Source organism: Suillus discolor (genome assembly GCF_016758755.1).
Source record: "Suillus discolor strain FC423 chromosome Unknown F5147scaffold_24, whole genome shotgun sequence".
Classification (NCBI taxonomy): domain Eukaryota; kingdom Fungi; phylum Basidiomycota; class Agaricomycetes; order Boletales; family Suillaceae; genus Suillus; species Suillus discolor.
Genome location: NW_024541271.1, coordinates 565,090 through 592,155, shown reverse-complemented (window position 1 = coordinate 592,155; position 27,066 = coordinate 565,090). Strand labels below are relative to the sequence as shown.

Sequence of the window (27,066 nt, the reverse complement as noted above, 5' to 3'; positions counted from 1 at the left end):
AAAAAACGGACATCTTAGTGTAGACTTTGCAAAATGAAAATTTGGACTTGCAGACTTGCAAGCCTTTTCTGACAGGATTCGCGCTCAGCCTCCGACTCTTCCAATTCTCCATTCTCCGCGGCCTGCTCTTGCTGTAGGAGTAGACCTACCCTTAGGAGTTTCTCCACGTTGCAAAATAGATCGATGCAACGTGCCATAGCACGTGCTGCCGCAAGATACTCCTCTTGAACTTCGAGTTCGGAGTTGTTCTCTTTCGAGATCTTAGTTTTCCTGATCATAGATTATATTAGTGATCTCGGCGCAAGGAATTTGAATAGAAAACTTACTTGACTTCTCGATCACCTTTATCAGATTTGCACCCGCATTTTTTAGACGACTTCTTAGGGCGAGGTTGCAAGCGTTCCATTGAGGAAATAGAAGAGTCACTGCTGGTGTCGCTCTCTGAAGCTGAGGGGGATCTGGAACGACGTTTGTGCAGCATGCTTAAGATGTGATGCAATGATATCAGTAGAAGAAGTCGTGTGATCAGAATCTGATCAACAAAGGCAAATTTCAATCTCCGAAATCACATGACCCACCTTGTATCCGCTCAATTCTCTAAGTCAAACATATCTCTTCGTCATATCCGAGTCGACGATCATAATCATGAACCGATTGCTTGATCAGAAGCATCGATTGCTTCATCCACAGACCAGAATAGGTGCGTCTGTCATACCTTAAGGATGCTCACATACCATGCAGGTGGTGATAGCTGAGCCATGCGGCGAAATGGCGCAGGCAACTTCAAGGACTTAGACTGGGAGTTAGTAGACTCATTTGGAAAAGAGTTGCAGGAAGCAGGATCATCTAGATCTAATACATATTCCCGCTAAGTCTTATGAATTTGTTATTCTATCTATGATGCAATATAAAATCTAAAGTTTGTGTTCATGTTGGGCTGAGTGTGCATCCCATGGACGGCCTCACCTGCCTCGGGTGTGCAAAGGTTTTCACGACTCAGAAAAGCCTCAGTAATCATGAGGCTCGGTGTGATGCCAGTAAGAGCCTGGATGCTGACGTCTATAAACAGCAGCGCCGTCTGGAGAAGCAAATGCGCCGGAAGAAAAAAAGGCAACGTGTCACGGCTCCTGACACATCTTCCTCACCAGAAGGCAGAGATACGAGCCACAATGCTCGTCGACTAAGTCCTGAAGACCAGATGGATGTCGACAATGATCAATGGCTCGATCATGATCATATGCACGAGGTAAGTCATTTTATATTGAATGATCGGTTTGTCTAATTTTACAACTAATAGGATGAAAATACTGCTGGAGCTTCTGCTGACGTCGGCGCACCAATCCCACCAATCCCTGATGCGCCTACCATAACCTCTGCCCGTTCTGGCCGACGAATCCGCATGCCCGCTCATTATGCGGACTATCTCCCAGCTGGACCTACCAATCTCCCACATATACCTCCTCCACCAGACAGCCCTCCCAATCGAGTCATCGATGATCTCCCCAACGACCAGCCCATCCTTGTTCCCTATCAGACTGCACCAGATGCACTGGGTCTGTTCCGCATCTATGCGCAACAACCAACTCTCACGCCCATCGGAAATGAGGGCCTTGATGCGATCGCTGATGCCCCAACCTTCGACACAGGGGGCAACCTTCATCTGGAAAGATCTCGGATCATTCCTGGACTCCCGTCCCAAGACATCCGGCCTGAAGATATATTCTCCCCCTTTAGCAGCCCGACTGCAGGTCTTCTCATGTGCTGGCAGTATTCCGGTGCAAACTCCAAATCAAGTGCTGAAATGAAACGCCTCACAAGGTCGTTTCTTGATAACGATGAATATGATAGAGAAGACATGCGCATATTTGATGATGTGCGCGAGAAGAGGCTTATAAAGGAGTATCTTCGAGACAGATCTAATCCATTTCGTGTGGAAAACGGCTGGCGCTGCTCCTCAGTAAAAATACGCCTGCCCAAAGAAAAGGTCAAGTTCGCATCTGAAGAAGATGCCCCAGAATTGGAGATCCCGGGTGTTCATCACCGCTCCCTCACTGACATCATTAGATCTGTCTTTGAGGACAATATCATATCAACGTTTCATTTAACACCTTTCCGTCAGCAATGGGAGATCTCCGAAGGTCGCATTATAAATGTCTATAGCGAGGCGTATTCCTCGCCTTCTTTTCTGGAAGCCTACGAGGAGATTAACACACTTCCCTGAGATCCAGGCGATAATCTTGAGCGAGTTGTAGCCTCACTGATGATGTGGTCCGACAGCACTCATCTTGCCAGCTTCGGAGATGCGTCTCTCTGGCCCTTCTATCTCTGTTTTGGAAATCAATCCAAGTACACACGAGGCAAGCCGACAGCATCTGCCTGTCATCATGTTGCATATATTCCTAATGTAAGTTCCGTCTGTGATCTATTAATTTGATTATACTCATTCTGATGTATTAAGCTTCCTGACGACTTCCAAGACCGTTATGGCCGTCTCTTCGGCGAGGCATCATCCAGTGATGTCTATACTCACTGCAAACGTGAACTCATGCAAGCCATATGGGCGCTTCTACTGGATGAGAAGTTCATGGACGCCTATAAAAATGGTATTGTCATTCGATGCGGTGATGGGGTCACTCGACGTGTTTTCCCCCGCTTTTTTACTTACTCTGCAGACTATCCTGAAAAGTACGTATTTTGATATCAAATCCCATGTTCATATCTCATCGTAGATCTATTGTTACAGGATTCTACTTGCTTGTATCAAATTTCTTGGCGAATGCCCTTGTCCCCGCTGTCTGATCAAGAAAGAGGACATCCCCAATATGGGAACGAAGATTGATCTCGCGAACCACCAAGCAACCCAGCGTGTCGATGATGAATGACGTCATCGCAAAGTTGAAAAAGCCCGCAGGCTGATTTTTAAACATGGTGTCGGCATCAATGGCCAACGCATCAAGAGGATCTTACAAGACGAGTCACTGGTTCCAACTCGAGTGAGTAATCTATGCACATATCTCATATTTATATCTTATTGCTTCATATTAGAACACATTCTCTACACGGTTCCTCCAATATATATTCAATTTTTTTTCAATGTTTGTTGTGGATTTGCTTCATGAGTTCGAGTTGGGTGTGTGGAAAGCAATTTTCATACACCTGATGCGCATTCTTCTTGCTGCGGGTGGTACAGCAGTCAAAGATCTCAATTTCAGGTACGTCATAGTGCTTTTCACCACAGTAACACAACACTTATAAGATATACAGGTACCGCCAAGTTCCTACATTTGGCAGGGGAACGATCAGACGTTTCCATAAAAATGCATCTGCAATGAAACGTCTGGCGGCCCGTGATTTCGAAGACATGTTGCAGGTAAGATCGATCTGATCAGACGTTCGGATCATAATTTGATGATGTGCTTGATGTGCTTTTCATTTCAAGTGCGCTATTCCAGTATTCGAAGGACTACTCCCTCCTGAACATGATACAGTTGTTCTTGACCTCCTTTTCGACCTTGCTACCTGGCACGCTTATGCAAAACTTTGTGTACATACGGACGACACTCTCGCATTTTTCGACTCCATCACTGTGATCCTTGGACAATCGGTTCGCAAATTTCAACGCACTGTTTGTGCGTACTATCACACAACTGAACTTCCTAATGAGTATGCTGCACGTGGACGCCGTGAGGCTGCATTAGCATCAAAACAAGTGGGTTCTGCAAACACATTGCAGAAGTCTAACCCGAAGGTGAAAACCTTAAATCTTTTCACCTACAAATATCACGCACTTGCTGATTACCCAAATACTATCCGGCGAGTCGGTACTTCAGACAGCTATTCAACACAACCAGTAAGTGATCTCCTCATAATGTTATTCATACAATATCTAATATTATATAGGGAGAACTCGAGCACTGTCGATCAAAGCGCCGATACCCTCGCACGGCCAAGAAGAAGGATCAAACCCTATCCAGCATGACTTCTCAAGAAGCACAGGAACGCCTAATTGAGAAGGTGATTGCTGCACTTGCAGCAAAGCGGAATCCAAGACCACGGCGCACCCGAATGTCTCCCTCGGATCATTATTCAATTGCAACATACGCTCGTGCAAATGATGACATCACCTCTTGGTTAATCAAGCGCAGAGACATTGGAGACTTGTGTGATCTTGCGATCGAGGCAAGTTATTTTCGTATATGTATATTCACATTTTCATTGTATTTTCTTAGGAGTTTATTCCACGACTCAAGGACCATCTCCTCGCTCGACTTCGCAATCTTGCATATGACGGAGATGAGCATGACTTCTCCGATGCTGATCGCACCTCAGTTCTATTCACAGACAACAAGATATACCACCACAGTATCTTGCGCATCAACTATACAACCTACGATCTACGACGTGAACAGGACACCATCAATCCCCACACTCGTGCCGACATTATGGTTCTCTCCCACGAAGATGAGAAGATTCATCCATACTGGTATGCCCGTGTGATCGGGATCTATCATATCAATATTGAATACCGCGAGGACGACACTCAAATGTACTCACACCCAACTCGGATGGACTTCTTATTTGTCCGATGGTTCAGACGAGATAGTTCACCTGCAGGTTGGGCTGCCAAACGACTCCAGCGCCTTGAATTTTTCGATGAAGACAGTCCTGACGCATACGGATTTTTGGATCCAGACTCTGTCATTCGTGGAGTTCATCTGATTCCCAGTTTTCAACATCGGTCAGATCCTCAAGATCCTGAGTCTGACTGCCGTTTTCAATATGTGAACATGTGCGCATTTGTTTTTATTTATTCTTGCAACTAAGGCTGATATATTTACATCATATATATAGATTTGTCGATCGAGACATGTTCATGAGGTTTCACGGTGGCGGAATCGGCCATAAAGCTACCAGACACTGGGACGATATTCTCCAGCACGAGAACCATGGAGCTGAAGAACCGGAAGAGGGTGATCAGCTTGAAGAAATCATTGCCGACATATCAGACGCAGATACAGAGGAGGAGTGGCAGGATATTGAGGATGACAATGCTGACAGCGAGAGTGATGAAGAAGGCGATGACGAGGGTAGAGTCATGGCTGACGAAGGAGAGGAGCTCGATGATGACGTGCTTGCAGAGGAAGGATATGGCGCACTTTGATGTATTTAGCATGCTTCTCAATCGATCGAATGCCCGGCGTGCATCAAATTTGCATTTTCATTTTCTGTTGCGCAAATACTTTGATTACAGTAGCTATACGACATTACGTATGTATTGTAGTGTCTAGGATATATCATGTAGATACAAGAATCATCTACTTAATGTCGTTATGATAGTATCGCGAGGTGGGAGGTCTCATTCTGAGTTAATTGCTTCATTCAAATGTCACGTCGGGGTGTTGATGACATCACACGTACTTGTTTGGTCATATGTTCAGCCACCCTACCGTCCATATCGGGTAATCTCACGGTTGAGCAATTTTTGTGATGACAGTACATACGATAAGGTGACAAAGGTGACTAAATAGGCATTGATACCAATACACCCCCTCGCCGAGACACCTGTCGTTGAAATAACTCCTTGAAAGGAGGATGCAGAGCCTATATTCTGTGGCGATGACGCTCTGCACTGATACGGCTGGTCGTTGATAATCGATAACCGATGGTAGAATATCGGAGAAGTGCCGAAATGAAAGCAGAACTTGATATTGTGCTCGAAGTGCCGAAACCACGAGAGCTGTTCCCGGGAGTAATCGTGAGCGAAGAAGGCATTCCAAAGGAGAGAAACAGTACCCAGGGGTGCCAATATGACTACAGGACTCGGGGAGGCTATTTGCACGAAAGATCCAAATACATTAGATATCAAAAAGATGCTAAATCCTATCAACCATAATGGTCGGCGGTGTTCCACTTTCTGGTCTTGTTCTGGGAGCTGTGAGTTATGGACATAGCTACGAGGCTGGACCGCAGGATAGTGTGCCGGACTGCACCGTGGTGAAGTTGCTCCAACGTAGTGTACTCGGTATGGAAGACTAGGGTGTGTAGACGGCGGACCAAATACCAGGTTTTCGATGATGTTTAGGGCGACCGACCCCCCAGGTGTAAATTCGGATTGCCTCGCGTCGCATTCAAGATATGCAACGCCCTGAAATCTCGCCAGAAGCCTGTTCAAGAGCATCCGAGCAAATGCTCTTTCCGGACTTTTTCGGACCCTTGACAACATACACCAAGAGAGGTATTGGATCTGCTGAAGATGGTGGCATCTCTGCAGCGCTCAGGGCAATACTCCATGATTCTGGCAGTACGAACGGCAGCACGTCCCTGGTGCTGTGCGTCACCAAGCTCACGCCAGGCCGTATAACATCTGTCGAGCTCCGCTGCCAACGCGAAGGTTCAAAAACTCCATCAAAGATGCGATATACACGCCCGAGACCTTCCACGCTTGTATCGAGCGACTGAATCGCTATGTACTATAGCTCCATCGTGTTTGTTTGTGACGCGAGGAGGAAGGGAAGATATGTTCGAATCGGCATGTACGTCCGACGAGGCGCATCGTAGGATGGGAATCGGAGCAGAACGAAGGTCGAACACATGGTGAGCTACTTTCGAGGCAGACAACGTTACACTAAGTATGGATGCAGACCACTTCAAAACAGTAGGATCGGATGTCCCTGGATGTGCGAGTGTCTCCTCTTGGTGGATGGAAAGTACCGAAGTCTCGTTTTGCAAGCCCGTGGCAAAGTTGGCTTCGCCGGCAGAGAGCTCGTAAACATTAAGATCACGAGTGGGTCTGAACGTAGACAGTTGGGAAGGCTCAGATCTCGAAGGCTGGGGGCATAATGGAAATTCAATGGAAATTCGGACATCTTGACATTCAATACTCAATGTTTTTCCTCGGCAGTCCTACCTCCATCACGTCCACTGAGGTATGCATTGGTCTACGGTCCACATGCTCTGGATTGTTTATCCGCCAACCTTCGGTTCTGCCTATACTCTCACCCTGAACTCCGCTGGAAAGTGCACCCATTCTGATACAAGTGCCAAGCTTACTGTTTTTTTCCGATAGGATATAAGAGCAAGGCCACCACTAGCAGAATCAGAGCCATTGTTTTTCTTGACACATCCCATATAACCTAGCACGAGCCATGCATTTCTCATACCTCCGAGTCGTCGCAGTCGTTGCAGCTTTGACAAGAATTATACCTGTCAGCGCAGATTGGTGTGCGCCCTTAGACCGTGCTTGTGGCCCGACCAGCCCGGAAGGCCTCACATGCTGCATTGGCCTTGTGTGTCCGCATGCTGTGAGTATGAGTCGTTCGCTTTGCATCCGAAATTCAACCCCACGACTCACCTTTGCGCCTTGTACCAGTCCGGAAGTACCCTCGTGTGCTGCCAGAGCAAGTCCGGATGAGCTTGGCAAACTGAGCATGTCACAATAGTGAGTCTTATCTCTTTCGCGTTGGCACAGTGCTTGATCGCACGATATACAGTTCGTCACGGAGTTGATGGATGTGCTCACTTTTATACAAATTTTCCTGACACCTCGACCGGACTCCCGACTAAATTACTGTAGCGTTGATAGAAGACCTCGCGCTCAGGCCTCATGTCATTCAACTTGTATACAGTGAAAGTAGAAGAAAATCGGTGTCTTCAGCCGACATTGAAGTAGGTGTACGTGACATTGAAGATCATTCGAAAGAAGGAGCTGGTGTCGAGGCATTGGAACAAGAACTAAAGAACAAGCCTCAGCATCGTGAAGAAAACCACCAGTGAGATTATTGTGGTTCACCTCGTTCAAGGTCGTGACACTGGGTGACCGATAGCGACCCTAATTTCAATAGGGACAATCGCTATATTTATATCACATACCAAACTGTTAAGACGTGGTCACGGTCAACTGATGCTAAGATTCCCGAAATCGAGACCCTCAGATTGAATGCTTCCGCTCATGAACAGGTGGACTGTTGCGAGGTTGTTCTGATATATCCGAGTCACCAGGATCTCCCTAATTTTGATATGATGTTAGGTCAATGTCAAATCGTCACTCGTCAAGAGAAACTCCGCCAAACACATAAGAGATACAGGAGCCCACCAGACAGCAAAGAAGGAAAGAAGCTAACGTTGAGCTAACGAAGTTCAGCGCTGCCATCCTCCAGCTGGAGATTACTCAGCACCCTTTTCCCTCGTTCCCACAACAATTTGAACAAACCCGGTTTCCTTAAAACTGGTCTCTGAGACCTGCCGGATCCCCAGAGAGGTCCTCACCAAATTCCCTGAGAGATTTGTGCAACCCTCTCGCACACCTCTACGAGGTATCCTCCCGAGGCTCGCGCGCATGTTCGAATGTTATGTTTACGGTGATGAAGGAACTGGCTTCTGACGGTTTCGTATCTACTTTTAATTGGACGCGTGAAGTCACGCTTTTACAACAGCTATAGTTCTCGTTCTTGCTGTGAAGATTGCTCTAAACTTCTCCAACAAAGGAGCAACCTATTTGTAACGGTTACCTTTACAAGGGCAAATTCTCGTCGTGCGCTCCACGAGTGGTCCGCAGCCAGTACTCGCCTGGTGATCCATCTATCATTCCTGATGTCACATTCACTGCCGCATGGTCACCAGCGTGAACCAGCAAGTGCAATTGCCCTCTGTTGGAATGATATGTCAGCTAGTATCAAGGGGGTCAGTATTTTGCATTCACTTCCAGGATACCTAACTCACACAGTGCAGTGCATCAGGGATATAAGAAAAAAGCCGTGGCGAGGGTGAGTATGATCATACTCGTTCTATGAATTCTATTCACTGGGGTCTTTTTAGCTTGGTTCTTCGATGGCGCCGAATTGCCTTTTACTTACACACATTGCAACCTCCTTCATCGTCGGTCTCAGGATGGATCCATATTCGGCTTCATGCAAGGCCTTTGCTTGTGCATTTTTCTTAGATCCATTCAACTGAACAAGGTTGGAGCTAATTTAGCTACCAGGCCCGCGAGCTTGCAAATCAGTGTTTCCTCGACAATGCAACACATTTCCATGTGAAAGTGGTCGGCAATTTTACGTTGAATATTGCTATCTCATTTGTTCACATGTTCGCGCCACCCACCCTTGCACCCCATCCAAAACCTGCGCGATGAAGAGAATCTTTCTCGAGCTCCCTACGCTACTCGACCTCGAGCTCAGTGGACAACGAGCAAGACTAGGCACGGTCAATCATTTTCAGATAAATTCAAACATCCACATTGCTCGAGTAGTACAACTGTATTAATTGGCTCCGAACTAGGTATTGCATCATTGACCATGATACCAAAGCGAAAACAGAAACATGACTCACTGTCTCGACGTAGCACTTGGGCTGCCGGTTCAATTTTCAATTTTCAACCGACTACTACTCGCAGTAGTTACCAATTGCACCCTGAAGCGTGCAGGTGAGTCATGTTGGTTGTATCCTGGTTGCCGACAGGCTGTTCATACTCACGCGACAAACGTTACTGCAGCAGTCCGAGTTTGTGGCGCAATATACATTCGGGCCAACACATGCACTGACACACTCCATAGATGCTGCCAAAGTAACAACAACGGCGAGGACGGAGAAACGCATTTTCGATATGAGATCTTTTGAGGGGGTTCTCGAATGATATCTGTGAGGATGGGAGAACACTGTAGGACGATGGCCAGCTTCCATATCCTGCGTACACTTACTATGGGCATGATTCTGATCGATTTGGAAGAATTGTTATTGCTGTCAAATGGCAGAAGTCTCAGCAGAACCTACAGGGGCGTATTATTTGATTATGAGTCTACGACCCTGCAGGCTGCAGGCGTCGACAATTCTCTTCTTAACCACAGAACGCTTGCTCTGATCCCTGTCTCTTATCCCAATCATCGCCTCATCATTTGAACCTGTAGTGAACCTGCCAGCACAGCGACAAAATGGGGAAGTTGATGCTTATTCTCATCGATGCTTCCAATATGTACTCGGTCGATATCTCATGTTTTTTTCACTCGTTGCTCCCTTATACTTACTATGTGTAGTACCTGCATTTTGCCCATGCCATTAGTAGGCTAGTGACCCTGCAACTGCTGCGCAAAGATAATGAGTTACTGTCTTTCTGAAATTGATACGCATACTCATTCTTGGTACGCGCTTGATCGAAGATTTCTGGTACAATAGTCATGGTCACAGGCATCACAGCATCCTCTCCAGTTTCAGATACCCGCGACGGTATCAAGTTATTCCACGGCATACCGATGATCCTATACTTCTTCGAAGACAAGGAACAGCGTTGACAAAATTAGTAACTATCTCAGACAATGCTCTTGCAAGTTTCTCCTTCTCGTCAACCGTCTGTGATCCATACAACGCTCGCTCGATGAAGAGAACCACTCCAGAGCTCCCACACGACTAGTACCATTTGAAGTCAAGCACCGCGTGGCAGACAGTAATAGCTCCACTCAATTCCATTTTGTATTTCGCCCATTTTATTTTTACAAGTACGAGCGACGGACAGTGAGATTTTAATCGAGGTTGGCCGTTTTATTTTATTGTTGAAGTATAGCAAGATTAGAATATGTCAAGATAGCTTCAAGTCCAATGCTAACAGTCATGGACGATATTGGATTTCATGATATGACTAGCTACTACGAACAGATCAAATTTCGTATAGTATGCATTCTTTGGCAGTAAAATAATTCTCACAGCTACAATAACGAGGACTCAGGTATTCACTGATGCAGTGCATTCATGTTGTTGTTACTCTACTCCTAAGAACTCTGCAATCGCAGAAGCCACTGATCGATCTCCGAATTTGACAGATATGCATTTGAACGAAAACTCCTTGTGTACGCCTTCGATATCAGAGAATTAACGGAAGTTCTATTCCCGCGATTCTTGCCGCAGTGATGTGGCACGCTTGGGTTAGCCAGAGGTAAGGTACACGTCCACACAACAGCTGTACGTTGTCAGCACAGTAACTTTAATGGAATCGAATGAGGGACAACACACCTGAAGCATGATGCAACCACATGAGTAAACATTGGCAGCTTTGGTTGGCACGACCACTCTCCCTTCCCCGGGTAAACCAAGTATCTCAGGCGCCATGTACCGCACATTTCCTGTATGGCACGAATTGAAGTTGGAGCTTTGTGCTACTAAAAGGATCATTGAGAGACTGAAGTCTGCAAGATAGAGCTTCCCATCGGCGCTCATCAGAACATTGGTCTGTAAATCAAGTTATCATAACGAGATATCTTAGCTACGACTTTTAAGACGTACATATGTTAAACCGCCATGGACCACTTCTTTGTAGTGTACTAACAAGTCGGTGAGCATATCTGATCCAGATATAGAAAAAAAAGATATAAACGCACAATACTCGCCATCTGTCTCAACTGAAGATATGTCAGACTCGTCCGGTGTTGCAAGATATGGTATGTACCATTCTCAGTTTGTCAACCTTGGAAGGAATATATCCCCTTTTCAGATCACTGTCGAGCGATCCATTTACTCCACGGAGAAATTAGGGAAGGGAGTGGTCCGGACATCAACAACACCATTGAAAGGTAGAATATTTCCATGCTCTAGGGCAATCCAAACACGAGCCTCACGATGAATCCTGAGTTGAAATAGATGAACACAAAAACTTTCAGATCATTCTTGCTCTCACCTTGCTTATCCTATTGAGCAGTTCTATATCGTCTGCTCGAGGAACCCTAATTGATTTGACCGCGACCTAAAAGGTACTTAATATTGTGGATTTTCGACCTAGTGCACAATTACCTTGGACCTTCCAACCCGAGATTGTCGAGACCAAGAACTTGCCAAGAACACATCCAGACATCACCGAGCCCTCCTGCACCACTGCGATACAACTGGAGTTTTTTTGACTTCTGTGGCAGCAATATTATATGGCTCATTTTCAGGGTGGCGACTGTCATTTCTCTTCTACCGAGGCCCGAGGGTAATCAGTGACTGCTATTTACATTGAATACAAAGGCAAAACTTACCACAAATTTTTTAAGAAAGCGATTACCCATTGCATGATAGTAACTGTGCTAGGTTACAGCGTTCAAGGTGACGAAAGGCAACCGTGTGATATCATTGTTTAAGCGGTTGGTCTGCAGATGGAAACAGACGCTCAACAGACGGCGTCCGCGTGGTGGTGGAGTGAACGCATCACTAATGCCAATTTGGGTGAAACTTTGCTTCGCAAATTGGAAATAGACAAGATTATCTCGGTTGTTGCCGTTCCTTCGAAGCTGTGCTGCGCCGTCTCTGACTAAGAACTCCAAAGTCGGTGAGTGGCAATTTTGGCCTATCGCATTTCAACCGCTCTCTGCGACTTGCGCGTTGAATCTGATAGGCTGTGGGTTAAGCTTACACCGTAGGTGCAGGTCGGGGGCAGTCAAGTACTGACAAAGTGACATAGTCCCTATTGGCCAAATCTGCATTTTCACGAAAGACGCTATCATCTTTGTTCACGAGCTAAGTTCTATCATCGATCACCAAGATCCTGCCATAATGCCTTACTGATATTTAATTCTGACTCTTATCCTCATCGCACCCACCGAATGCGACTTACATATCATCAAGGTCGTCAAGTTTCTCCGCAGCCGGGGCTGTACCCTCTTACTCTCCAACCTCCAAGCCACCTCCAACATCCACAAGTTAGCTTGCTGTCCCAGATCAAAGTGACAAGCTTCTGATTCTTCCGCACCCACCGAACGCAACTTACGCACTTATCAACATCGTCAACCCTTTCTACGCAGTCACCACATCCTCTGACTCCCCAACCTCCAACCTTCACTTTTCCACCAAGACTGGCGCTCTCTTCCAATGGCCATGATCACCCACCACCTCCAGCGTGTCCTAGATGCACCCCCGACAGACAACTCCACCATCAACGTCCTCAGCGAAAAGGTACAAAAGTCCAACGTCGTCGCGTATTCGTGTCTCGGACTTTATCATTTGCACCGTTACTATCAAACGCAGTTCGAGGTTGGGATCAATCCACATTTAGCACCACCCCTCAACAAGCAAGTGACTGGGATGAAGATTAGGACAGTGCTACGAGAGCATCTAGACTGATCTACAGTAATTTTACGCAGACCGGAAACGTCACGAGTAACGGAAATAAATAAAAATGGATGAAGCCAAAAAGAGCGTCAGGATGAGCAGCGAGAATACTGTGGGGAGTGTGGTACTGTACAATGTCCATGATAGATATCCGCGAATGGTCGTGGGTGACCCAGAGAACGGAATGCAAAAGGATTATGATGATAACAATGAGTCCGTTATAGATGAAGGGGTTAGGTGTGACGGTATACATGAACGTCCATGGTTTATGACTCATCGCCCGCAGCTGGAGAGTCTATCTCCTCTTCTTCATCCTCCTCGAGGATGGGCTCCTCCATTTCATCCTCTTCTACGTCATGGTCGGCTTCAAGCTCGTCGTCAAAAATTACATGGAACTGCAGCGAGCATCAGTGAAGGAACGATGAGTGGTGTCACGTCACGTACATGACTGATCAGGGCTTTCACAAGTTTGTGGGTATGTCCCATGTTCGACAAGATCAGGGCAAAGTCATTCTGTGGTGCACGAAGGAGGTTGGGGCTGAAAACTATTGCAAGGGCTTCGGCTGTCATTTGATTGTGTTCCTCATAGTCGGTTACTCTGCAGTAGTAGCATCAATATCATGCAACTGACAAAAGAAACAAGCAGAAAACCTCACCTATCGAGATGTTCGGCAATCCTCTTCAAAAGATCAAAGTTTGCCTGAGGAAGCCCGTGCACAACACTCCGGATACATGCAAGCCGCGCATTAAGATTCTCGAGCTCTGCAAGAACATGAGCATTGAAAAAAGACTATCAATGGGATAGATTTTACTCATTGCCTCGATAACGTTGAAATAGGACGACGATGGGAAGACAGGCTCAGGGAGTAACCTAAACCATGACTTGACCAAGTCGCACACGGCATGGATATCATTATCAGAGGTGATAGGCCACTCGCCTAGCGAATCATCAGTTAATTACCTGCAAGCCATTTCAGATAGAAACCATACCTCTGTTGAAGGCGTCGCGGAGAGCGTTAACTTCAGAAGTAGCACCAGCGACACGATCTGTGAAAAAAAGTCAGACTTCTGCAAGAGAAAGCGACGCCAGAACATACAGATGCCAACTTCACTAAGGCCACGGAACTCGACTTCAGACAGGCAAGTCAGAATAGCCGACGGGATCGAGCCAATCTCGGGCTGTGCTCCATTAGCTTCACGCTCGAGGAGAAACTCCAGTTCGACTCCAAAGACTAGAAACGTATGAGAGACAGGGACATGGAGAACCTGGAATACCTTACCAGCTCTGGGATCCCGCGAAGCTGTAGTAGCTGATGGATGGTCATGGATATGGTCTGCGAGTTGCGGCTTTGGTGAATTTCCAAGATACGTCAAGCGGCGTTTAGCAGCAAGTTTCGCAACACGATTGATTTGCTCGATCCATCGTACCATCTCTTGTTTAGAAATAGCCTGCAGCAAATAATGACCGCCGTCTTCGGTGTCCAGCTGGAATGTGAACGACCTCTCGTTATTGATAAATTGGGCAACTCGAGCGTCAACGACCGAAAGAACCAAAGAAGGTTTACCAGAGGGCGAGAAGTCCAATTCAGCGGGCGATCGCTTCAATGCGGTAGCGTGCATGCTATCAGTAAATGCACTAGAGATAGGCCTCATCAGTTGGAAAAACGCTGAGGAGTAGCTTTTCTTCATCCGGTGTTGCTTCTGAACCTGGGTCATCGGCTTTCGAGACCGCATCGCCTTATTAATTTGATCATCTCTCCGCTCATTGCGCAATTGTTCCTGCTTTTTATCTTTGCTGAGTCGGTCATGGAGATACTTGTCTCGCTTGCACTTCTCTTGTTGCGCTGTAACTAGCTTCTGGAATGGGCGTACCGTCTTCTTGACAGATGCCGAACCATTGCCTTGAGCTTGTAGGGCTTCCCGCAGGGCCTCGTCTCTGATACTTCGGTGGTCGAGTGAAATCAAGTTCATCTCTCTCTCGATGTTGTTCAACCGTTCAAAGTCTTTCCGGTCGACGTCCTCACGGGGACGGCTCCTCTTCGAGAGCGATGGGGTAGTCAGAACGAGGTTGCAAAGGTGCCTTGGAAACCTGTCAGCAGACCGTATTTGATAGCCATAATTTGCCTTACCTGCGCTTGTCTAAGTTTATGATGCACTGATCGTTCTCGCCTGACGTCATGACCACATTCGGTATACTCACCAACTCCAGTATACGTTCCAGAATCCAGCTGACATCAACAGCGAGAACATCTCCATACGACTTTTTGGGCATAGCCGGTCTTGAGAGAAGCCCTACAAGACTATCGCACTGAACCCCCCGAATATTCGCAATATTTTGCCATGGACGATGGTGCATACGGCTCTCTGAGCTAACAACAGCCGAGGTTAGGACAGCCTCGACGAAAGACCGGACACAAGATCGGTCCCCACACCCAAAGGACACAGAACCAGCGTTCATGCTCCTTAGACGGGCAATCTCGATGGCTCGAAGGAAGAGGTCCATTCTCGCCTGCCGTAGTCGGATCCCTAGTTTCGGTGTGACGAGCTTAGAAATCGTCCATTTCCGAAGAATATTAAAGGCACGGATACAACTGCGGATGCTAGGCGGTAGGAGACGGTAGATAGTATCCTGAGAAAGCTCGGATATCAGCGAAGATGGCTGAACGTCCGTCAGGTGGGAATACATGGACTGTATGTCAATGTCATCTGTCGACGGAACTTCCCGAGTTGAAAACCAGCCGGTACGATCTGCGCTTTGTACCTCTAACAGATCAGCGGTGATGAAAAGGTCCTGAAAGGAAAATGAGCAACCATATTGGAAGTTACTAAGGGGAGGACTGACCTCCTCGCTTATATTACTCAACGCCGCAGAACCCATAGCGTTCAAATTCTCGACGAGCTCATCAGCACTGATCGCATCAAGGTCCGGTGGTTGATTACCAAAGGATCGCACCCGAAGTGTCGATTTTAGCGGTCGGGTATCACCTAAGAAGACGGAAGGAGGGCGTTGAGTCTGTGTTGTGAACGCCGTGTGTGTTATTTGACGAGCATTGTCAAGAGTGTCCCAAGCTTGGCTGACGTCATTCTCAATCATAGTCGGAGCATCGAAGGAAGAGCGATCGAATGGATTGTCCAGGAAAGAGCGCACAGCTTCAAACAGCTGAACATCATCGAGACAGTCCTGGGCTCCTCCTCCAGACGTTATCCAGTCCTTGATCGCCTCGAGCACTTCCGAACGAAATTGTATTACGTGGAGATAACTGTTTGCAGAAGGTTGGCTGGAAGGTCGACTGCTCAAGAAGCGTTTACGAAGTAGCTATAGAATATATGAATTAGGCCATCTCAAACGCAGAAAAGAGACTACCATACCTCAAAAAAGACGATAGGCGTCACAAAACTCCGGAACACATGCCACCATACTCGCGCAAACTCAGCCCGATCAACGACAAGGTCCCTGGTTTTGCCATCCCTTAAAGACGTCTCGCCATTATCATCAGCCACAGCTACTGAAACACCCTGAAGGCCATGCACGAGGACATTGACTAGGCGATCCAAAGTTCCAGCTTGCACAATGACGCGGATGGGCCTCTCTGATGATACTTCTGTTACCATAGCGTTCGGTCGACAAGATATAGAAGGCAACGAGCTTCGACGTGCAACGCTGCTCTTCCGCTCGAGACCCTGAGATGATCCAGGCTTTACACGGATAGAAGGTGAACGCGTCATACATTTGTCGAGATTGCACCCCTCGACTATAGAACTCGGAGGTCTGGATGGCGGACGAGAAGGAGACCGAGATGAGGACAGTGGATCTAGGTCGCTGCGAGCGACCAGGAGAAGCTCTCCGTCATAAACAGGAATGGCAGTCTCCCGAATGTCGACATCACCGATGTTGAATAGCTTATCTTTACTGGACGAGGCATCCACCCTACGAGATGCGGGAGTCAGCGCCACATCAAGTCCGCGGAGACGCTGAAGCTCGTCAACACTGAGCTTCGTCGGTCCACTCTCTAGCCGGCCACGCCAAATCTGTCCTCGATCAAGGAACGTGACGGTTGGCAGTGGATCCACAAATAGCAGGGGCGTAAGGGGATGACAAAGCGTATGCGGCGTAGACATGGAATGCGACCAGAAAAACGGCTCAAACAATCCTTTGCGCCTCGGTTCTGCAGCTAACGAAAGTGACATGAATTGATCCGCCCTATTCACAAATCAACATGGTTCTACCTCAGGATATCGACCGTTCAACATACCGTTGGAACTTGGTCGCTAATATCGAGAACTGGTTGCCTTTCTCCTCCACGAAATCTTGCCAAAAGCTGAGGAGCTTCTCAACGTCCTGAGGAAGATCGTCCGTCGAGGTTTTCCTAGGGCATAACGAAATCTTCGTCCGAAAGCCCTCGAACAAGTCCCTTGTCTGTAAAAGAGGCTTTGCCGCCCACACTTCATCCGTCCTCTCTTCTCTAGCTTGCTCGAGGAGATGCTTCGCTCGATCCCTAATCTCCCCACCCCAGGGCGTCAAAACAGGCCCATTGATAAGCGCGACCTGCCCATCACCCCCAGGGTAGATCCACGACTCCACAGAAATAATACTCTGACGATCCGCTCGCCTCCACGCTTTGCTAAGCCGTGCGACAGGGCGCGAGCACAGCGCAGTAGAGATAGCCATCCACGAACACTCATCACCCGCAACTCGACAAAGCTCTCCAATCCTCGCCCACATGGATATTACTTCAGAGCGCGAATGCGTGCGTGACGACGCACTGCTTTCCACTCCAGAGCTGCACGATGAATCAGCACCTAATATCTGCATGAGAAGTAGTCGTGTGAGCCAGTGCGGCCGGTCGTCGCTCCCAAATAGTGCTGCTGACGGTGATGAGCCGGCTGGTGCACCATCACCTGGATCTGGAGAAGCACTGGGATCACTGTCTGCCTTCAAGATATGGTCGGCTGTGAGGTTGTCAGGAAGTTGCTGAAGAATACGTTGATGGAAGACTCTCAAACTATGGGCGACGGCGGTAGGATCGAGGAGAGAGAGCACCTCACGGGTGAAGCCGTCTTGCGCTAGTAATGTCCATACGCGCTGCTTAGGATCAGTGAATGGATGCTGGGGGCGCTGCTGCCGTTGGGGGAGAGGCTTCATGGGTGATGCAGGGGATTGCAATCCTGTCCCCAAGGCTTCCATTAGAGATGCCATCTTGGGATCGTCGCCTGGCCGGGGGGAGAATGTGCCTAGGTTTGGAGAGAATGTAGATCCAGACATCGAAGGAGAGTAGATACCGGGGTTTGGAGAAGGTGCGAAAACGGCTTGCGTAGAAGTGGATTTGGGCATTCCGGAGGCAGAACCTTCGTTCCACGAAAAAGCGGGTATCGTTTCCTTTCGCCAAGTATCCCAACCAGGCTCGTCAGCAGGCGTGCCGTGGTAGCGGAGGTACTCGCCAGCCATCCATGAGACGCACGAGCGCTCAAAATCCTTTGTTTTTTCTTCGGCACCACTCACGAGGTTTTCGCATAGACGAGTAAACTCATTCTCGAATGACTCTCGCCCTACGAGGATAGGCAAGCAGAGCAACACAGCAGAACAGAGATCTTTCCATTCCGGTCTGCGAGGCTCGCCTGTAGAAACTCCTCGTTCCTCGCCCTCCACGGAAGGCTGTAGGAAAGTCGTGGCGAATACGGCTTCATGTAGGAGGGCCTCAAACGTCCCTTTCTCGATGCCACTGTCACCGCGAACTAACTCAGGATGCGTCCTTCGACCCCAATATGCACGTTTCTTCCTGCCACCTGCGCCATCATCTCTACCCCTACTGGCCCTTAGATCATCCAAGGTATCGGCTTCGCCATCCACTTCACCCTCTTCGAGCGCAGGGACGATTTCAGTAGGAAAGAGTTCCTTGATGGCAGCGCTACGGTCGCTGGGCACTTTGTAGAAGTATAACTTCGACCCTTTAAGCTCTGCCTTGGCCGCCTTCCATCCTTTCGACAGCGTCAGATTCATAGCAGTACTGTATGGCCGATACTGCGCATAGATCGATGGCGCGGTATCTCCCATGCGGTTGATAAAACCAGCGTTATAGACGATCTGAGACGTACGACGCGAATCGCGACTGTCATGTGCATCAGGTTTGAGCATGGTAGGTGCAAGTAATGGTGAAGACGACGACGTTGTGTTTTGGCCACTGAGAGGGGTTGTGTTGGGTAACGGATGTTTACTGGAAGAAGGACTCGCAAGACTGAAGGAAAAGACACCACGCGTGCCACTGGGGCCATTCCGGTCATTATCTTTTTCCTTTGTTGATTCGGCGTCTCGCTCGGACCCTGATCCCTTCCTTTTGGGGCTTGTTGGCGCAAAGCCTAGCTTAGATGCGGATAGCTTAGAAGGTAATCGAGGTGCAAATGACGTGTTGCGAGAATGGACATGGGGTGGGTCTTCCGATGGAGGGGAACAGAACGTGTCTGAAGTGGGTGAGGAGACGGAGATAGAAATGCCAGGGTCAGGAGAGGCGAACCCACACTCAGGAGGCGAAGACGAAAGAGGGCTATTGGTAGCAATAGTCGGGAATATGTGCTTCACGGGACTTCCAGGACCAGAGCCCACAGAAGCGGGATGCAAGGTTGCACTGCTATTACTTCTATTCCTGTATTCTTCCACTCTATGTTGAAAAGATAAGTCTGCAGAAGAAAAGGAGGACGTCGAGAAGCTTCCAAGATCATCTGCGGATTTTGACCAAGTTTTACGGGATATGTTGCGAAGATCGCCAAGACTTCCGTTGGTATCAGGAGAAGATGGTTGTGAAGTGGGAAAGGGACGTTGTAAATCGAAGGACTTCTTAGACGAAAGATCTAGAACCGACCTAAGAAGCGCATTGAGTTATCAGTACGTGTATTACGATGCACAGCCAACTTTAATACAAAAAATGCGTGTAGAACACACAAACGTGGATGAATTCAGTGTATGCGTAAGATTCAAGGCACGGGCGGCGACCTTATCCGAGAACGCGGTATAATAGAGGAAAGGGTCATCAAATGCAAGTTACAAAACCAAACTCACTTGCTCGCGTCGTTAACATGGGATTCCGGTTGAAAACCTTGAAAAATGGGTCGTGGGTCTGTGGGGCGAGATATCTTGGGCTTGCGTATGGCCACTGAACTGGTGCTACATCGAGGTTCACCTGCACTTGACGCCAAGCGTGGATCAGATGGCTTTCGGAACCATCTTGAAGGCTTGGAGAGCAGATGGGCAAAGCCGGATGGAGAATTGGAACGTGCTTGAGGGAATTGAAAGTGAGCAGGAGAGGTCGGGGTAGAAGAAGGGTGCACTGCGGCATCCTGGGGGCTGAGAGAGTTGAGAGCAGGAGTGCCACGTCGAGGTGGCATATTGTAAACAATTAAAAACGAGCGATGAAGGTCTTAAGGGACTGGATTGTGTTACAATGAATAGGACGTTCTGGTAGTCAGATGATCAGTTCAAGGTGGTAGATCGGGTTGTCAGTATTGGAGACGAGGAGGAACGCACCTGGTTATCACTGTCCTGGGCAAGCTCATGCAAAGTTTCATGAAGCGTGACAGTCAAGGGAGAGGATGAAAAGGGAAACGGAGCAAACGGACATAAGTACTTTCAGTCAAGTTGTCAATCTGGGAAAATATAAGGGCGGCGTGGTGAACCCTTGATTCAAAAGATTTTCTAAATAGTACTAAATACGTTTAACACGGCGACCAATGGCAACACTTTCTCGGGTTAACAGACAAGTCTCAGATTAGCCACGAACTCAATTGGAGAAGAGACACCGCGTGCGTAATTCCAAGCCTTTGATTCTCGAGGATGAAATCTGATGCGTCGTCCATCACGATGTGATCCCAAGTCGCAGACAACGAATCGATTCAATCGAACGTACTTTGTACCGTAGTCGGACAACGGCCGCCCAAAATTAAGCACTACCGCGTTCATATCTGGGCCTTCCCGGTCTTTTAGGCGTTCCTAATGAACCGTGGGCAAGGTCATACGGTCGGCGTCACCCGCTATCGCATCCGCCGGCGGCATGACGCACCGCAATGTCGATCCTGGCACCCAATATTAAAAATATGTTCACTCCCATCTGGTAACCAAGCCTGGCCAATCGAAGACCATGTACTCGGCCCAGGAAGTTCGTTTAGATCGAAGCAGTCGATACCCAACACCACAGCCAAGGATTCTCAGAGGTGCTCATCTCGTAAATCATCATGATCCATCACCTGCATAACCACGCTTTCAATCTTGACCGCATGCGACGGAGTTCAAACAACATTCCACTTACATATATCAGTGAGAACTGTCAAAACTTGTTCGCTCGCATATCAAGATCCTGATACTAACAGGCATGGGTGTCATGATACCGTGGCTGCGCAATCAGGCTCACTAACTGCTGTGTTCGTTGTTTAGTAAAACATTAAAGCGGCCTCAACCGACCTTTCTGCCCCAAATGAGTGAGTGCTATGTAGCTCGGTATAATATATGAAAAGATAAGGTGAGCTGCGAAGGGCGGGATATAGTAAACGATAAGGGCGGAACAAAAGCAGGTCTGGTTCGCTCGAGATGCTCTAGACCTTACTCAATGTTCCTGACACTTGTGCCTCGGTACGTTTCCCCACGTAAAGACACTGACCGGCCGCTCACCCTGAAGTCTGAACCGTTCAGGGTCACCATTGAGTATATACTGTAGAGACGAGTCACGGGCGAGCATCCCAAAATCGCATTGCACCATATCACTTGTGTAGATCTAGTAGATTCTCATATGCCGTTGTGCACAAATTTCCAATTGTAAATGCATCCTCCACGATCCTCACCATTTCATGAGCCATGAGTGGCGGACTTCTCGTTCTCCTTCCCATGAATTAAGCAGCAAATATCAAACTGAACTTCTATTGGTATTGCATACAACGAGACTGCATTGCTTTCCGAACGTTTCCTGACCTCTTGAATAAGACCTTACGCGCCATCCTTGACGGCGAGCCAAGCAGGCCTGTTAGAGATGTCTTTCCACCACCTGCGCGTCAAACGATTAAATCATATCCACAACAGCTGGCATCATAGCTCTTACCTAGCAAGGTTGGGCCTGCTGTCAAACACCTCAGCAAACCCATTTGTGTAAAACACAGTGCCATACGGCAGATGGAACAAATCAGCGAGCGTGAGAAACTAAATAGCCAACAGATACTGTCAGTTCATAGCCAGAGAAAACGTCAAGAAATAAATCAGACGCACGTCACCAGCAAGGTACTTTTGTTTGCTGAGGATCACTTCATACACATCCAACTTCTCCTGGAGGGTCTTCAACGCCTCGCCAACACGTTCCTCATTTGGTTGCAGACCAAAGCGCCTTGAGAAATCGTCTGAGCTACGTCGAAATCAAAAAGGAAACAACTCACGGCTTGAACACTTTTTCGAAGACAATTGGCTGTACGAAGTTGGTGAAGTTGAACACCTCTACCGAAGCTGCTTGTTCAAACAGGGCCTGAGCCTTGGGGTCGCTGGGAATCAAGGGGGTGCCCTGGTTGGGGTATTTCTTGATGAGGTATCTTGCGATCGCGCGAGACTCGTATAAAATAAAACCGTCGTCATCCTTTGAGGGCGTAACTCAGCGAACGGATATCATGAGACCTAGTCACAACTCGACTCACGATGTATGGCACCTCTCCGAATGGCTGGATCGCCGTGAAAGACGCGGCCTTGTGTTCACCTTTGGCCATGTTGACCTGGATCACCTCATATGGGATATTCTTTTCCTTGCAGATGAGGGCGACGAGGCGCGTGCATGTGGAAACAGCGGGAGCACCGTATAACTTGACCATCTTGTGAGATTACTGGGAATGAGGATGATATGCGAGTTGATGAGGGGGTTCCATGAGCGCATGAATCATTTATACCTATGGCTCCTGTATGGCTCTATGAATATTTGGCTGGATTATGAATCGGTGGCGCCAAAATGTTGCGTATGCTGAGTAAAGTGCTGATATTTGCCTTCGCACTCGGAAAGGCAATGTTACTAGTACTCAAATGGAGGTCTCGGAGAGCGTAAAAGTACTAGCTACTTACCATAGCGGCACAATCTTGATCTGGGTAACTATATGGGTCAGTGGGCTATGCGGGGCTTCGAAAATAGGTTAAAATTCCATGGTGAGGAAATAGAAGAGTGATCCAAATCCTGGACTTGGATGTTGCCAGTGCGAGTCCTCCGAGCTGGTTATTAGACGACACTTGTATGAGTCATGCTTAGTATCGCGAGCCATAGCCTTGGTGGCTTCCGCTTAATCCGAGAAAGGGTGCTTTGGTTTGCCGTGCCAACGACAGACGATTATTAGTAGTACTGCCATCTATATTGGTGAGCATTAATGTGGCACGCGCAGTATGTACTTACTAACGTCAAAGTGTAATTGCCCAGAAAGGGACTTGGCCAAAAGTCTGAAGCCCAATGATTCAGCAAAGTCTAAATTTAAACACCGCTTGATGACAAAACAACCTTGGCCTGCAGCTGCCATCGGAATCGGAACATTACCGTACTGTATTCATGCGTCACCTCAAGTCTGCCATCCGCTGTCCTTCCGGCTCATCTTTCTATCTGCCCCCTTCTTGTGTTTCTCACCCCTGGGAGTGGCTCCTCTCTCGCGGGACTTAACATCAATTCACCGCCCCTTACACGTCTGCCCAGAATGGTCGTGTCGAGTTGTGTCCATCGCACTCTCATGAGTCGTGCACGTACCATGCGCCTGGCAAGTAATCTTCCTCCTAACAGATGGGATGAATTTGTGGTCACTTCATGCTACCTTTCTAACCGTGTTTCCGTCAAATCACAACAAGGTCTTACACGCTGGTTTGGCTCCAAACCCAACCTCTCGCATCTTCGGGAGATCGGCTGTCGTGCATTTGTTCTCATTCAAAATGTGCACAACCCAAGGATCCATGCACGCTCCATCGAATGTGTGCTAATTGGCTACTCTGCCGACTCCAAAGCATACTGGTGTTACCATCGTCCATCTGGCAAAGTACTTCCGTGTATCATTTATTGAGTCCCATGAAGCCATCTCTCACCCATTCTGTGCTTCCGCTCATCCCCCTTCTGATACACATGCCGTCCCACACCCTGTGTCATCCTCCCCTCCTGTCACTCCGGTACCCCCCAACTTCGTCGGTCGTCACGCATCTCACCACAGAACGACAATGCACTGCTAACGACATGCCATATGTTTCTGCAGCAGACCGTCGCCATGCGATGCAAGCATCTGTGACTAAGATTCCTGACGAGGACACATCACTTAGCGCACCTGGCACCATCTCTGAGGAGGATTTGGCATCACTAGTCGACATTTTTGCTGCCTCTGTCCCTGAAGACTTCACACGGGAATGCCCTGACGACCCTACCACCTATGTCGAGGCTATGGCTTCCCCCCATGCAACTCAATGGCGACTTGCACTTCAGGAGGAGTTCGACTCCCTCAAACAAACTGGCACTTACACACTCGTCCCTCCCTCAGATGTGCCCCGAGGCCGTGCATCATGAAGACCTGTCTTCAAACTTAAATGGGACGAAAAGGGCCCGATATGTCTGCCGGGGTTTTACTGCTGTTTATGGCTAGGACTATACCAAGACCTCCTCTCCTACAGCACGTCTGGAGTCATTCCGCGTCCTCGCACACCTTGGTGCACCCCCTCGACTGGGAGATCGAACAACTCGATGTCAAAACAGCCTTTCTCCTGGACCCCGATGAAGTGTGCTATATGGAACAGCCAGAGGGATTTGCAGAACCTGGCAAGGAGGACTGGATATGGTGACTAGAGCGTGGTCTTTATGGAATGAAACAAAACGGTCGTGTCTGGAATCGCACACTCCATGCCGCACTTATCTCCTGGGGTTTCAAACGTCTCGAATGCGAACACTGCGTCTACTTCCGCCGTAATGAACTTGGCACCATACTCACTGCCATTCATGTCGACGACTTCTTCAATGTGGGTAGCACCAAGGAGGCTCTTGCCCATTTCAAAGATCAATTACGCAGTCGATGGCAATTTTCTGATCTTGGCGACGCCCGATTCTGCGTTGGGATAGTACTTGAATGCGATCGAGCTCAACGTACCATTTCGCTGTCACAGACAGCTCTCATTGATCAAGTTGTCGACCAATTCGGACTCAAAGATGCATACCCAGTGTCGACCCCCATGGAACCTGGCCTTCACCTATCGCGAAAAGACCACACTCTCAAAACAGACGATGCCCGTGCCCAAATGGCTAAAACCCCCTATCGATCACTTGTCGGGAAACTCATATACATGGCGATCGGCACGCGCTCAGACATCACCTTTGCCGTGCAACATGTATGCAGATTCCTCGATGATTACGGCCATGTCCACTGGGAAGTCGCCAAGCGCGTCGTTCGCTACCTAAAGGGCACTCGAGACTTAAAACTTATTCTAGGAGGCCAGCACTCAGCACGTCTTTCAGGTCATACTGACAGTGACTTTGCTAACTGCATCGATACATACACGACATTCCATTGGCGGTTACTGCTTTTCCCTCGGCAGCGGCCTTGTTTCATGATGCACACGTCAGCAAAAGACCGTTTCCTTGTCTACAAGTGAAGCCGAATTCATCGTAGCCTGCGAAGCCACCCAAGAGGTCATTTGGTCACATGCACTCTTGCTTGGCCTTGGATACAAACAGGACTCACCTCTCCCTTACTCTGCGACAACAACGGCAGCATCATACTCTCTGAGGACCCATCATTCCATGCTCGTGTGAAACATATTGATATCAAATATCACTACATTCACGACCCGCGTGCATGACAAACACGTCCGTCGCCACTACGTCCAATCTAAGAGCAACATCGCCGATATATTCACTACAGTACTTCCCAAGAAAGACTTCCATCGCCTGCGCGACGCTTTAGGCTTACGGGGATGACTCCAGACGAGGAGAGATTTGGTTCGCGTCGAGGAGTGTTGGTGCTTAGATGCCGACGCGAATGTGGAGCTCAAACGTTTGGAACGCTGTAGCACTATATATAACTGGACTCTCGTTAAATTAGGCCCTCTTTCCTCAGTCCGTTATCTGGGGATAGAGGGTACGTCTTTTGCTTTACTTCCCGCCCGCCGTACACTAACTAGTACCTAAGTCTGACTTTGCGTTTAGTTCTAAAACATTCCTCTTTCTGCATGTGGTTGTCCAGGTCAAGTGGCAGCACTGTGGTTGATATTGACGTGGTGGTGGCTGATATAGTTCACGTAAAGAAACCATACAATGGCCCCAGAGTGTCCCCTCGGATTCCCAGCTATTTCGCTTTCTCGTAAGTGCACAATACTTGCAAGGACAACAATGAGATTCAGACAAAAGCTGTGTTCCTACATCTGACCTCTAGTACCAGTCTAGCTACAGTATCCCGAATTTCCTTTCAATACTTCAAATTCTAGCTTTATGACCGCAACATCCCCTCCAATGTGGTTCACCGTGCTACTCATGTCCTGCATGAGAGTACAAGTACGACTGCTATTGTCCTCATCATGGGCCAATTTGTAGGTGGCATCCAATGTGGCTCCCCGCGCCAACACTTTTTCTATCATGTCAGAGACATCGGATTTCAGGCTTGAGATGAGTCTAGACCTTACTCAATGTTCCTGACACTTGTGCCTCGGTACGTTCCCCCTACGTAAAGACACTGAGCGGCCGCTCAGTGCTCACCCTGAAGTCTGAACCGTTCAGGGTCACCATTGAGTATGTACCATAGAGACGAGTCACGGGCGAGCATCCCAAAATCGCCTTGCACTAGTAGATGTCTGCTATTGTGCGCAAATTTCCAATTTTAAATGCATCCTCTACGATCCTCGCCATTTCATGAGTCATGAGTGGCGGACTTCTCGTTCTCCTTCCCATGAATCAACCAGCAAATATCAAACTGAACTTCTATTGCTATTATATACAACGAGACTGCACTGCTTTCCGAACGTTTCCTGACCCCTTGAATAAGACC

At 48.1% G+C, this 27,066-nt stretch overlaps 6 protein-coding genes across 6 annotated transcripts; 2 read left to right on the top strand and 4 right to left on the bottom strand.

Annotated features, from left to right (window-relative positions):
• Window positions 1-5,660: 5,660 nt before the first annotated feature.
• On the bottom strand, window positions 5,661-7,027 carry F5147DRAFT_693255 (uncharacterized protein; the record flags this gene model as incomplete). The annotated part of the gene is made up of 5 exons (XM_041437242.1): window positions 5,661-5,737; window positions 5,794-6,441; window positions 6,472-6,476; window positions 6,499-6,828; window positions 6,908-7,027. 4 exons carry the CDS (start codon window positions 7,025-7,027, stop codon window positions 6,129-6,131), a joined length of 768 nt encoding a protein of 255 aa, XP_041293491.1. The 3' UTR covers window positions 5,661-5,737; window positions 5,794-6,128.
• A 79-nt stretch (window positions 7,028-7,106) lies between these two features.
• On the top strand, window positions 7,107-7,473 carry F5147DRAFT_693250 (uncharacterized protein). Its single transcript, XM_041437241.1, has 2 exons — window positions 7,107-7,299; window positions 7,352-7,473. Exons 1-2 carry the CDS (start codon window positions 7,146-7,148, stop codon window positions 7,423-7,425), a joined length of 228 nt encoding a protein of 75 aa, XP_041293490.1. The 5' UTR covers window positions 7,107-7,145; the 3' UTR covers window positions 7,426-7,473.
• Window positions 7,474-10,601: 3,128 nt separating this feature from the next.
• On the bottom strand, window positions 10,602-11,385 carry F5147DRAFT_693240 (kinase-like domain-containing protein). Its single transcript, XM_041437240.1, has 3 exons — window positions 11,269-11,385; window positions 10,999-11,214; window positions 10,602-10,945 (listed from the first exon to the last, which is right to left on the bottom strand). Exons 1-3 carry the CDS (start codon window positions 11,323-11,325, stop codon window positions 10,850-10,852), a joined length of 369 nt encoding a protein of 122 aa, XP_041293489.1. The 5' UTR covers window positions 11,326-11,385; the 3' UTR covers window positions 10,602-10,849.
• Window positions 11,386-13,334: 1,949 nt separating this feature from the next.
• On the bottom strand, window positions 13,335-20,445 carry F5147DRAFT_575961 (uncharacterized protein; the record flags this gene model as incomplete). The annotated part of the gene is made up of 12 exons (XM_041431295.1): window positions 13,335-13,463; window positions 13,513-13,666; window positions 13,725-13,830; window positions 13,881-14,006; window positions 14,059-14,115; window positions 14,166-14,300; window positions 14,349-15,148; window positions 15,198-15,859; window positions 15,911-16,384; window positions 16,438-17,269; window positions 17,322-19,922; window positions 20,120-20,445. The coding sequence occupies 12 exons, from the start codon at window positions 20,443-20,445 to the stop codon at window positions 13,335-13,337; spliced, it is 6,402 nt and encodes a 2,133-aa protein (XP_041293488.1).
• A 1,588-nt stretch (window positions 20,446-22,033) lies between these two features.
• F5147DRAFT_576105 (glutathione S-transferase) lies at window positions 22,034-22,896 on the bottom strand (the record flags this gene model as incomplete). The annotated part of the gene is made up of 5 exons (XM_041431300.1): window positions 22,034-22,091; window positions 22,146-22,243; window positions 22,310-22,424; window positions 22,474-22,667; window positions 22,726-22,896. The coding sequence occupies 5 exons, from the start codon at window positions 22,894-22,896 to the stop codon at window positions 22,034-22,036; spliced, it is 636 nt and encodes a 211-aa protein (XP_041293487.1).
• Window positions 22,897-23,611: 715 nt separating this feature from the next.
• Window positions 23,612-24,629, top strand: F5147DRAFT_693218 (uncharacterized protein). The gene has a single exon (XM_041437239.1). It carries the CDS (start codon window positions 24,021-24,023, stop codon window positions 24,600-24,602), a length of 582 nt encoding a protein of 193 aa, XP_041293486.1. The 5' UTR covers window positions 23,612-24,020; the 3' UTR covers window positions 24,603-24,629.
• The last annotated feature ends 2,437 nt before the right edge of the window (window positions 24,630-27,066 follow it).